Genomic DNA, 13042 nt, shown 5'->3' with positions numbered 1-13042 from the left:
TATAATAAGGGATAATATACATCTTTATTTTGCGATAACAACTGGCTGAATGTACATTATCTCACTTATTACACAGCTGCTTGATAGATTATTTAGATGTTTCGTGTCAAAATTATTAGACACGAAACACTGATCTGAGTTGAAATATTTGAACACAAAGCTTCCATGAAGAAATCAGTTGCTAGCAAACAGCAAGTTCAAACTAGACATTTTAGGGATATAGTGCAGTGATACCAGTTTTCTTACACAACATTTCACCACATAAATAATTAAGTAGTAGTACTAGTTTGTTAGTTATCTTATAATCTATTACAGTGTACAAAAAATAAATAAATAAATAAATGGTAGCAGCTGCTTTGTATGAAACAATAGAGCAAGTCCATGATACCAGGATGACAGAATTAGGAAATTGTACACATAATATTAAATTAAGCTTTAATATTTTATTAGCTAACCAAATGCAAAGCTTCCACCAAGAAAAATGATCAAGCATATAGCACTGACTTAAGTTGCCCTGAATGAGTCCGAGCTGTGTAATAATTTAAAGCACAGCCACCACAAATTCCGACTTTTTTACTTATATTTTTGGGCTTTTTATGCTTTTTATTGTGATAGGACAGTAGAGAGATGACAGGAAATAGCTGGGAGGAGTGAGGGGAATCGAACTCGGGTCACCATGAGTGCAGTTGTGCTATATGTCATAACTAGATCATAACATAAATAACATCATAACAAGAAATAGTTTAATAGCTATGATACAGGGTTTTAAATCAAATGTTTGCATAGTTATGACAGAAAACACTAGCATCTAACAATGCCTTGGAAAAAACAATCTTAAAAAATAAAGTTTATGCATAAACCCAAATAGGAAATAAAACAGTTATCGAATAAGCATGTGTCCTATTCTGTGTCCTAAACTCCTGAAACATTGGTGTCTCATTTTAGAGCAATCAATGCAATTTAAAAGAAGTCAATTCAATCTGTAAGTGGGGGTGGGTGGGTGAAAAAAATCAGATGTAATCCCCTTTGTAATCACTGGCATTTTTCAAAAGTAACTGTAATTTAATTACACATTTTTTATCAGTAACTGTAACTAATTACAATTACATTTATTTTGTAATTAAATTACGTAATTTCGTTACATGTAACTAGTTACTCCCCAACACTGAATATTATATAGCCTAAAGGTGAACGCCAAAGGTTGTCTAAAGTCCAAAACCACCGATAGCACTGGTGAACACATAAGAGCCATTTAAATCTAAGCAAAAACTTAATGAATGAATGAATGAATATTAATGTCCAAACCAGGTCCCACAGGCCAAAGTTGATGACTGGGCCATGATGACCTTTGATTTTGTCTGCCATATCACGGGAAGAAGAGTAATTTTTTATGCCACTGAAGCATATGTAGTTAGGGGCCAAGCACCGAAGGTGCGATGGCACCTATTGTATCCGTTGGCGTTCCTATTATTATTATTCTTCTTCCGATCAAGTCTATGGCAGCCCATAGAACCGCTTGCGGGAAAGTTGTAAAATTTGGCACACTCATAGAGGACAGTCTCATCATTAACCACAGCAAATTTGGAGTCTCTTACTCTAACTCTCTAGCGCCACCACTTGTCCAAAGTTTCAATAATTTTATGCTAATAACTTTTGAACCATAAGGCACAGAATCAAAATTCTTTTTTTCTCTGAATCCTTGGCTCATGCCGAATCGAAAGAAGTCCAAAAAATCAAAAATCGTAAGGTTTAGTTTTTTTTTCTATAAATTTTTGTTCATAAAACCTGCTTTTTCGGAACCGTCCTAGGCGGTTTGTCTGATTTTCACCAAAATTGGCTTCAGACCATGCTGGCAAAAAGTTATGGAATTCAAGTTGATTAGTCAAACCGTTTTCGTATAACGTGCAAGTGAATTCTACGAAAAGCGGGCAAAAATGGATGTGAGGCTATATCTCTGCAACGGTTTGGCGTATTGAGACCAAACTTGGTGTGTGTCATGACAAGCATGACCTGAGGCTACTTGCAGTGTTTTGGCACAGTGCCGCCTAGTGGTCAGGAGGTACAAAAAATGGCTATTTTTGCTTATAACTCCTCAATGGTTTGCCCAAAAATCACAAAACCGATATCTTTAGATTTGGTGCATCATGCCGAGTCCCATGTCAGCCATTTTGGGTGTCGGCCATATTGAATTTTGTCAGTACTCAGTACTCAAAACGCTTGGGCACAGTGCCACCTTGTGGCCAAAAGTTATAAAGAAATTTACAAAAATGCTAATAACTTCTGCTTACATTAGCCTTTTGTAATGAAATTGACTTCAATAGATTCCTTGGGTCAAGCCGAGAACGTTGATACCCATTATGCCAATATTGGCCAATCATCCTGTCCGCCATTTTGATTAATGTACAAAATCTACTTTTTCGAACTCCTCCTAGACCGTTAGTTCGATTTTCACCAAATTTGACTCAGGTCATCTTCATACTTTGCTGGCAAAAAGTTGTGGATTTCGTGTCGATATACGAAACGGTTTGCGTTTAGCGCATCAACGAATTTGCTGGAAAGATGCCAAACTACATCTGAGGCTGTATCTCTGCAAACCTTTGACATATTGACACCAAATTTTATATGTGCCATTGTCACATCACACTGACCACGCCACATCAATTTGGTAACAGCGCCACCTATTGGTCAGAAGTAATACACCATTCATTAAACATTAATAATGAAATTTCCAAAAATGCTAGTAACTTCCAATTGCATTAGCCTATTGTAATGAAGCTGGTCTCAAAACATTCCTTGGGTCATGCCGACAACATACACACCAAATATGCCATAATTGCCCGAATTTCTTGTCCGCCATTTTGATTAATGTACAAAACCTACTTTTTCGAACTCCTCCTAGACCGCTGGTCCGACTTTCACCAAAATTGACTCAAATCATCTTCAGACTGTGCTGACTCAAAGTTATGGATTTCGTGTCGTTAGACAAAACCGTTTTCGTACAGTGCCACTATACATTTGAGGAATAATGCGACGATGACTCTGAGGCTGTATCTCAGGAAAGATTTGACATAATGACACCAAACTTTGTGTGTGTCATTGTCACCTCACACAGAACACGTCACATCAATTTGAAAACAGCACCACCTATTGGTCAAAAGTGATAAGCCATTATAAGATGTTATTGTTTGTATTTATGATTTTTCAGCCATTTCAACTGATACAATCTTACAATGGCTTTAATTACTCATTGTTTAGGTCGGTCTGTTGCTCCTTCCCGTGCTTAGCTCCTCATTCTGCCTCTTTTGTGCTTGGCCCCGCAACTGCTGCTTGCAGCTATATTTATTATTATTATTTTTATTTTATTTTTTTGCATTGAAAAAAAAAAAAAAAAAACTAGATTAATTGTAATTTGATGACAAAATCATTTTTCTGCAGCCATAAAGGATACTTTACAGAAAAAGGGCATTTTGGTTGAACAAGAATATTAGATTTAGCTCTGATAGTATAAATGTGACTCATTTATGTCAGTACCTTCGGTTTGGCTGGTCACATGCACCAGACCGTCTCTCATCAGAGATCTGTCTGGACCTTAATGCAATGTGTGAATATTTTTGGTGAGTTAGTACTTTTCAAAGAAAGCACACAAATAAAGACAACACATAAGAAACAAAGAGTTTTGTATAAAAAAAAAAGCAGTTTAGTTGTCCAAGAAGGGAAAATGAACATACAAAATATTTACAGCGATTTTTGAACTGTGCTCTTTTCACAGGCTGAACAAACAAAGCTGTTTTTCCTTTTTCAAAAACAGTTCATACTTAAATGTAACACACAATTTGACATGATCAGCATAACAATATTGTTTTTTAACGTCAAAGGTATGGTCCAAATTACACAGATGTAACATAGACTTTAGGTGAACTCAGTGTATGACAGTTTAATAATTAAATTCTTATATGATCTAATGTTGACTGTACAGTTAATAAGCATTATACTGACCATGTCAAGTTAAGATGGCTTTTGTGTGCCTTTGACATTTATGACTTCCATTGCCATCACTTAAAGAAGTTGTTCACTTCCAGAACAAAAATTTACAGATAATTTACTCCCCTGCTTGTCATCCAAGATGTTCATGTCTTTCTTTCTTCAGTCGATTAGAAATTATGCTTCTTGAGGAAAAAAAAAAAAAATCAGGAATTCTCTCAATATAGTGGACTTCAATGGTGCCCCCAAGTTTTAACTAACAAAATGTAGTGTAAATGGAGCTTCAAATGGCTCTAAACGAACCCAACCGAGGAAGAAGGGTCTTATCTAACAAAATGATCGGTCATTTTCTAAACAAACTGACAATTTATATACTTTTTAACCTCAACCGCTCGTCTTGTCTAACTCTGCATGAAATCTGCTTTTTTTCTGGTTCAATATGGTCAATACAGTTAGGGTATGTCAAAAAACTCCCATCTCGTTTTCTTCCCCAACTTCAAAATCATCCTACATCACTGCAAAAGTACCGACCCAGTGTTTATAAAGTGAACATGCAAAGAAGATCAAACGCAAAAAGGTAAAACAGCAATGTAGGATGATTTTGACATTGAAGAAAACAAGACGGGAGTTTTTTTTTGACATACCCTAACTGTATTGACCCGGATTAGACAGACTACTCATGCGCAGAGACAGAGACGAGCATTTGAGTTTAAAAAGGATATAAATTGTCAATTTGTTTCGAAAATGACGAATCGTTTTGCTAGATAAGACCCTTCATCCTTGGCTGGGATCTTTTAGCGCCATTTGAAGCTGCATTTAAACTGCATTTTGGAAGTTCAAACTAGGAGGCACCACTGAAGTCCACTATAAGGAGAACATTCCTGAAATGTATTCTTCAAGAAACATAATTTCTTATCAACCGAAGAAAGACATGAACATCTTGGATGAAAAGGGGATGAGTCAATTATCTGTAATTTTTTGTTCTAGAAGTAAACTTCTCCTTTAAGCATCTTTAATCACATCAAATCTGTTTCTTACACAGCACACATGTAAATAATGGCAATGCCAACTATCATCTTGTGCTGAAAAGACACAACTCTGGCCTCAACGTTCATAGGTGTGTAAGATTGTACACAACACAATGGAATATGAACTCATTCCAACCCAACTGACTGATCCCACTATAAACCAAGTAATGTTTTGGCCTCTTCACTCTGTGCCATCAAACTCTCACTGGCATATTTTTGCAGCAGCTCCATTTTCTTCCGTCTCACCAGGGCTTCCTCAATCTGTGTTTGACAAGAATATTATGTTAGCAGATTTTTAGTTAACGAGGAACAGTTCACCCAAAACTTAAAATTCTGTCACTTCAGCACAGGAGAATTTTTGAAGTGAGTCAATGTGGCTCTTTTTCATACAACAGTTTACAGTGTCAATGTTTTCATATATATTAAATGTAAACATGGCGCACAAATCACATGGAGTACTTTTATGGTCCTTTCTTCCTTTTTGGAGCTTTAAAGATGCGGTCACTATGTACTCCTGTTGTTTTGTAAAGACGTGTGTAAAGATCCTTCAAATATTCTCCTACTGTAATTCATGGAAGTCATATATGAGTTTGGAATGACATGGGGGTGAGTAAGTGACAGTTTTCCTTTCTTGGTTGATGAATCCTTCTCTCTAGTCTCCCCTAACCAAAATTATTATTTTTTTCTATTTTATATTTACATGATTTAAACGGAACTCGGTTTAAAATGAAACAAACCTCCTTCTGCGAGGGAACAGGAACATGAGCGATGAACTGTGAACCATCTTCTCCCTCCATCTGTTCTCCCGTTTCATCATCAGACTGCTCAAAATATATTACAAAATGAGACCAAATGTAATAAATATAAAGGGAGAAATCAAATTAAACAGTGTGGCACGAACTGAGATGTTTACCTCTTCATCTCTGACAGCGTAAATATATTCCTCCTCCTCTTCTGTGTCTTTCACGCCTCCACCAACAGCTAATCGAGCCTCTTTGTCAGCTTTCCATTTCTCAACAGCCTCTGCTATGACTGCACAAACACAAATCAGAATTAATACTTATACATTACATGTAACCCAGAGGAGGCGGTAGAAGCTAAGTCTTATATGAGGGCAGAATCTCTCACTCCTGCAGAAAATATACGCCATACATACACTCCTAACCTTATATATACACACACACTAAAATTCTAAAACAAAATGTAGCTTGTCTTAACTGTGCATGAATTTTAAGAAGGTTTCAGTGGCCACACAACTGAATGAATGTGATGTGGGATGCAGCAGTCATGTGACACAAGCGTGCATTTCAGGTCACTAGACAGTCAGCTGCACAGTGATACTTCTCATGAATCTCATCAAACCTCCTGCACGTCTAGCATTTGGTTTAACAGACACAAATGGGAAACACATGTCAGGAAATGCTTTCAGCACACAATGCCACAACTGTACCACAGTGTGCATACACATAATGTAGTGCTTTATCCGGGTGATGTCAGTATGTGTGTGTGTGTCTACAAGACCATAAATAAAGTCAAGTGTTTCAGATAGAATTGGATTTTGTGCTTGTTCGGCTCATCTAAAGGCACGAGGAGCCCAAAACACATGCTTAACGGTCTCCAGCACTAATTAAAGTGAGTGATGCAGTTGATTTACTTCTGGCTTCACTCTCAATCTATGGACATTTACATAAAGATGCAGTCCTCCAATGGTGCTCACATTAACATTTCTATAAATTACTTGCTGAGCTTTGATGACATTTAAATGATTTTACTTTTGTTGCATGTATCATTTGCATTTAAGTAAGCATCTCATAATCAACTTTTTCATTTACTAATAATTGAGTGCCACGTGACGGCGATTTCTATATGCGTGTGAGAGAAACCATTTGAGCTAGTTAAAAAAAAAAAAAAAAAAAAAAGAAAAGAAAGAAACATTTTTGAACTTGTAATTACATAAATACATAATCAGAAATATTTCTTAGTCAGCAAATCAGAATATCAGAATGATTTCTGAAGGATCATGTGACACTGAAGACTGGAGTAATGATGCTGAAAATTCAGCTTTGACTACAGGAATAAATTACACTTAACATATTCACGGAAAATTGTTTAAGTTGTTTAAAATTGTAATATTTCAGTATTATATGCAGTCTTGGTGCACAGAAGAGACTTTCAAAAACATAAATAAATAAATAAAGTAATTTTTTTATTATTATTTAAACTTTTCACTGGTAGTGTGTTGATTCCATATTTTGCTACTCGTTTCCCCCCCCTTTTTCATTCTTTACAATTTACATATTACCCATTTACTTAAAGGAGAAGTCTACTTCCAGAACAACAATTTACAGATAATGTACTCAACCCCTTGTCATTCAAAATGTTCATGTCTTTCTTTCTTCAGTCATAAAGAAATGATGTTTTTTGAGGAAAACATTTCAGGATTTTTCTCCATATAATGGACTGATATGGTGCCCCGAGTTTGAACTTCCAAAATGCAGTTTAAATGCGGCTTCAAACGATCCCAAATGCGGTTGTAAACAATCCCAGCCGAGGAAGAAGGGTCTTATCTAGCGTAACGATCGGTTATTTTCATACAAATAATACAATTTATATACTTTTTAATGTCAAACGCTCGTCTGGTTTTGCTCTTCCTGACCTCTGGTTTTTTTTTTTTTTTTTCAGTTTTTTTCTGATTTTTTCAGGTAATGACAGTTAGGGTATGTCAAAAAACTCCCATATCATGTTCTCCCTCAACTTCAAAATCGCCCTATATCGTTGTTTTACCTTTTTTGTTAAGGGTGTTTGATCTTCTTTACACTGTCACTTTGCAAAGACTGGGTCGGAACTTCTGCAGCGATGTAGGATGATTCTGAAATGATTTTTGAAGTTGAGGGAGAAAATACGGTTAGAGTTTTTCAACATACCCTAACTGTCTTGAACCAGAATACACAGAGTTCAGGGAGAGCAAGACAAGTTGAGTGTTTGAGATTAAAAAGTATTTACATTGTATTTTTTTAATGAAAATAACCGATCGTTTCGCTAGCTAAGGCACTTCTTCCTCGGCTGGGATCATTTACAACCGCATTTGGGATCGTTTGGAGCCGCATTTAAACTGCATTTTGGAAGTTCAAACTCGGGGCACCGTATCAGTCCATTATATGGAGAAAAATCCTGAAATGTTTTCCTCAAAAAACACAATTTTTTTCCAACTGAAGAAAGAAAGACATGAACATCTTGGATGACACGGGGGGTGAATACATTATATGTGAATCTTTGTTTTGGAAGTGGACTTCTCCTTAAAAAACACCTCAAAATTGCATATGCCACAATATTACTTTGGTAGGTTAATGAAGTTATATAACTAGTCTAACTTACCCTTGAAACTAAATATTGCTGTATTTAAAACGAAACCCCTTACATTACAAACTTCTAATAAAACAACTTTTTCATCAGTTCATGATAAGTCATAGTGCATTAACTAATGTTAATAAACAACTTTTAAATAGCGCATTAGTAAATGCTGAAATAATTATTAACTAAGATTAATCAACGCTCAGAAGTACTGTTCATTCTTATTTCATGTTAACTAAAGTAGTTACCTAATGCTAACTAATGAACCTTATTGTAAAGTGTTACCAAAACATAACGTTTAGATGGAACTTGCCCCACCTTGTTTCTCATATTCCTGCTCCAATGGTACTAAAACGCCATCGTCTTCATCTCTATAACCGTAATAGTCAGCATCTATGTCCTTCATCAGCTCAGCTCGTGTTTTTCTGGGTGGTGGTACAGCTGCAATGGAAAAATCAAACCGGTAAATGTCAGGCAGATGCTTACATATTTAAATGATCATAATATACAGAATGGTAAACACTTGATTTATATAGCTTAAAATTCACATTTTTGGTTTGAAGGAATTAGGCAACAAAACACGCTGATATCAATAATTCACAATACATCACAATGATTTCAATAAAACAGAGATATCAATAACCACTCAGCTACAACATATAAATCAGATGAAATTCTAATATTAATAGAAACCAGCAATCCGGCAGATCTCAGTCTGTTATTATATGACTGAACTTACGCTCTTTTTCAAACAGCTCTCTGACTCCTGGCAAGTCTTTTGCTGCACCGAAATACTTGTATCCTCTGTTTCCTGGTACCTCTTTACCCTCATGGTCTAACATTTTCGGCCCCACTCTCTATTAAACACAAATATATAAGTTCAAACCGTGTTAACAAGTATGAAACATATAAAGTAAAGTAATATAAAGTATGTGTACACGTATAAAGCTATAAAGTAAACAGAGCAGTTTAAAACTAAGACCACATTCAAAATCTGGGATTTAACCATGGATATAAATCAAACACTTTATGATGTTAAAGAATTTAAAACAAAGAAAAATTCAATGTAAAATGAAGAAATATTTCACCGTCTCTAAGACACTAAACAAATAAGATAAATGTGCGACATAGATTGGGTCACTGAGTCATTTGGTCATTGATTGTCAGTCCAAATGAAGCAAAGGACAACCCAAATACTGAGCCATTCACAAAATCATTTTGATTTTCATTATGCTAAAGGATTTTCTTCTTAAAAAAAAAAAAAAAAAAAAAAAACCTAAAACTATTTTCACTAGTCATCTCAGATTTTTGAACCTCGCTTAAAGGAGAAGTTCACCTCACCCCCAACCCGGACATCCAAGATGTTCATGTCTTTCTTTCTTCAGTGAAAAAGTATGTTTCTTGAGGAAAACATTTCAGGAATGTTCTCCATATAGTGGACTTCAATGGTGCCTCCAAGTTTGAACTCGGGGGGTTTAAATGCAGCTTCATAGGGCTCTAAACAATCCCAGGCGAGGAAGAAGGGTCTTATCTAGCGAACTGATCAGTCATTTTCGAAACAAACTGACAATTTATATACTTACATACCGAGATGGGAGTTTTTCGACATACCCTAACTGTATGTTAAACACACAGTTCACGCAAACTTAGACCAGACAAGCATTTGAGGTTAAAAAGTACAGAAATTGTCAATATGATTAGAAAATGACTTATCGTTTTGCTAGATAAGACCTTCTTCCTCAGCTGGGATCGTTTAGAGCCATTTGAAGCTCTATTTAAACTGCATTTTGAAAGATCAAACTTGGGGGCACCATTTAAGTCCATTATATGGAGATAATTCCTGATTTTTTGTTCTTCAAGAAACATAATTTCTTATCGCTTGAAGAAAGAAAGACACAAACATCTTGGATGACAAGGGGGTGAGTAAATTATCTGTAAATTATGGTTCTGGAAGTGAACTTCTCCTTTAAGATGCTATGAAAACTGTCACATGCAACACATGGAGATTAAAGTATACATGAGATCAAAAGCAATTTATTTGATATATTTAAAGCATCCCATCTGTCATTTTTTGTAATATGGTAATATGGACAAAAAAATAAAAATAAAAATCTGGTTACTCATATAAAACAGCACTCATATTCTTACCCTATAGTCAGGTCCTCCCAGCTCCTTGATTCGGACTTCCCAGTGTCCTTTTTCTCTGAGAAGTTTGTTGATTTCATCATTCAAATCACGAATCTTAAATTCACCCAAACCAGCTGAGGAAGTGAGGCAAGAGTTTAGTTAGTAAATGCCTTTGTGCATTTAAAATTTGCATATTCATTTTAGAGATTTTTTTTTTATTTTTACATTATCTCACCGTTTTGAATCTGGGCAACCTTTTTTGAAATCTCACTTATAATCTATAAGTGTAAGAAAAATAGTGGTTAAACCAAATATTTGTGAGCTTATATTAATATGCAGCATAGCACTAACCAATATCTATCAGAAGCACAACTTTAAAAGATTTGAATTTGATTTCTGACCTGTCTTCTCCACTTCTCTGCTTTGGGTAACTCGTTACACTCCGAAGCAAGAAAAGGTCTTCTTTCCTGTAAAAGCATCAAATGATCAGGTGAACACAAGCAATATAGATGCTTTTATCAAATCAGTATCAAGACTATAAAGCGCACCGTTGGACATACCTTAATCTTTCCCTCTTCAAGCTGGGCTTGACGAAACCTGGCCAAGGCCGTCCTGTAGAATAAAAAGAAAAGCATTAATAGGAAATTCTGCAGATGACACAAAAACAAAATCTGACAGAAATATGAAAGAAGACACTTACATGGCCTTTTCTGCGTTTCGAGCCTAAAAATTACATTAAAAAGTGAAATTAAACAGACTGTGTTTATTTGCTCACATAACATGATACTGTATACAATGTTTATTAACATGCAAATGCAACTCTTTGTCAGATACAATGCGTTGGACATTCATTGGAACAATACACAACAAGCCGCAACATACTTTAAAACCCTAGAAGTATGTGATCTCAGTAACTTTGATGTTTGTTATTTAAATCTGGTTATTTGACAAACTTCTGTCAGTGGTGAAACACTACTTTGCTCTCCACTTGCGCTTCTTAGTATAAAAGATGAAGTCATTTTCAGACAAAACGCGACGTAATTACTTTTACACATCTATACTATTACAACTACGATCGTTCAAAATCTATTAACTAAACAAGAATATGTATTTTACCATGTTTGTAGTTCAGACGTTCAATCCTGCGTGGGCCCAACGGTGAGCGCGCACGACGCATGAATATGACGTGTTGCTCACTAGACAATTTCCGGCGCGCCAAGCGATGATAGATGAAACAAACAACAGCTTGATAACGAGAAATATGTCGCAGGTGGGTTTATTTATGTTCATATACTCATGGAACTAACTAGTAACTATTACTGCTTTGAAAGACCTTTTGAAATGATCATAAGATCATTAACGCAAAAATGTTTTAAAAGGTGTCTTTGTACCATCTAGTGGCGAGAGATAGAAGTAGAAACTATGTGTCAGTTGCCAGTGTAGCTGGCCTCATTTTGATCTTTTAATCAGGAATTTTAGAGCTTTTAGATGCTCTAAAGTTGAACTTAAACCTCATGCTTTAAATTCATAGTGTCTGTAATTATTTTTGGCATCATCAGATGCTAAGACATGTTATGCCTTGATCATTTGTTAAAGAGCATCAGCTGAAATTTCCACGTGTTTGGTCACACACCTTAATTAGGTTTCCATTCTTTTACACTAAACACATTCTCCAGTTCATTGTTTCTCTTGGCTCTAAAATTCCTAAAGCAGTCTTCAGCTGCAGTGAATGAATGGAGAACATAGTAGTTTCCCACTATTCCTAAACCTTTATTATGCTTCTGGTGGAGTATGGCATTTTTCATCATTTTTAATAAAGTCAAAACACTCCTCATGAGACTTTACCACTAAGTCAAAAACAATAATCATCAAGTCAAACATCTGCAACAGAATACTTCAACAACAGTCACATAGATATGAATGACTGAACCTTCCTGAGACACTCAGTTCAATGAGTATTTAGCTCTCCAAAGCTGAAAAACTGAGCTACATGTCTCAAGTTACATTTAAGCTATGCTTAGCTCTGCTCTTATTGATCCACTGTAACTGGATAGCACTTCACACCCCCCATGACATTACTTTGCTATCTTATTTGGCTTCAAGAGACCTAAAAATAAAGTTTCTATATACTGTATTAGTCACATGACATCAGCTGCAAAATTCAACCCTACTTCTGTTTCATTATACTTTGTTATAATGCAGTCCATTAATGTTTTTATGCACAAAAGACATGTCATTTTAAGTATAATGTGCTGTTTACAGTGTGTTGTTGAATAATTTACTGATGAAATTCATTCCTTAAGTTACGGTTCATCAGATACCTTCCATTCATCAGATACCAGCTGTCGCATTTGGCTATAAACTTGCTCTCCTCACACTTCAGCTCTGAATAGCCACCATAGTAAACTAAATGGGGCATTCACTCGAACGATCAGGTTTCGGTTTTCAAAGAGCTCTGTGGCCTTATGTTGCTTAACGTGACAACAGAAAAATAGAGGCGCGTTTATACAAATGTCAACATTAAAAACGGTTACAAGGTCATTTTTGGCTGCACA

At 35.7% G+C, this 13042-nt stretch overlaps 2 protein-coding genes across 2 annotated transcripts in view; one reads left to right on the top strand and one right to left on the bottom strand.

Moving 5' to 3' along the window:
- Window positions 1–3684: 3684 nt before the first annotated feature.
- isy1 (ISY1 splicing factor homolog) lies at window positions 3685–11702 on the bottom strand. The gene is made up of 11 exons (XM_051122368.1): window positions 11604–11702; window positions 11188–11210; window positions 11048–11099; window positions 10889–10954; window positions 10723–10765; window positions 10509–10621; window positions 9100–9217; window positions 8679–8801; window positions 5923–6041; window positions 5747–5830; window positions 3685–5270 (listed from the first exon to the last, which is right to left on the bottom strand). The coding sequence occupies exons 1-11, from the start codon at window positions 11604–11606 to the stop codon at window positions 5163–5165; spliced, it is 852 nt and encodes a 283-aa protein (XP_050978325.1). The 5' UTR covers window positions 11607–11702; the 3' UTR covers window positions 3685–5162.
- Window positions 11640–13042, top strand: part of raf1b (Raf-1 proto-oncogene, serine/threonine kinase b) — a 32016-nt gene continuing 30613 nt past the window's right edge. The window contains exon 1 of the mRNA XM_051122366.1: window positions 11640–11757. The gene's annotated coding sequence lies outside the window, so the exon portion shown is untranslated. The remainder of the gene's footprint in view (window positions 11758–13042) is intronic.

Source organism: Labeo rohita, chromosome 11 (genome assembly GCF_022985175.1).
Source record: "Labeo rohita strain BAU-BD-2019 chromosome 11, IGBB_LRoh.1.0, whole genome shotgun sequence".
NCBI classification, from domain to species: domain Eukaryota; kingdom Metazoa; phylum Chordata; class Actinopteri; order Cypriniformes; family Cyprinidae; genus Labeo; species Labeo rohita.
The sequence above is the reverse complement of the archived record's forward strand: the minus strand, read 5'-3'. Positions and strand labels throughout refer to the sequence as shown.

Bases quoted from the DNA above. Each gene is read 5' to 3' on its own strand.
- isy1 (XM_051122368.1), bottom strand. The intron at 6,042-8,678 runs GTGGGGCAAGTT...GTGTTTGTGCAG, and splicing joins GCAGGAATATGAGAAACAAG to TCATAGCAGAGGCTGTTGAG. The intron at 5,831-5,922 runs GTAAACATCTCA...TATTTTGAGCAG, and splicing joins ACGCTGTCAGAGATGAAGAG to TCTGATGATGAAACGGGAGA.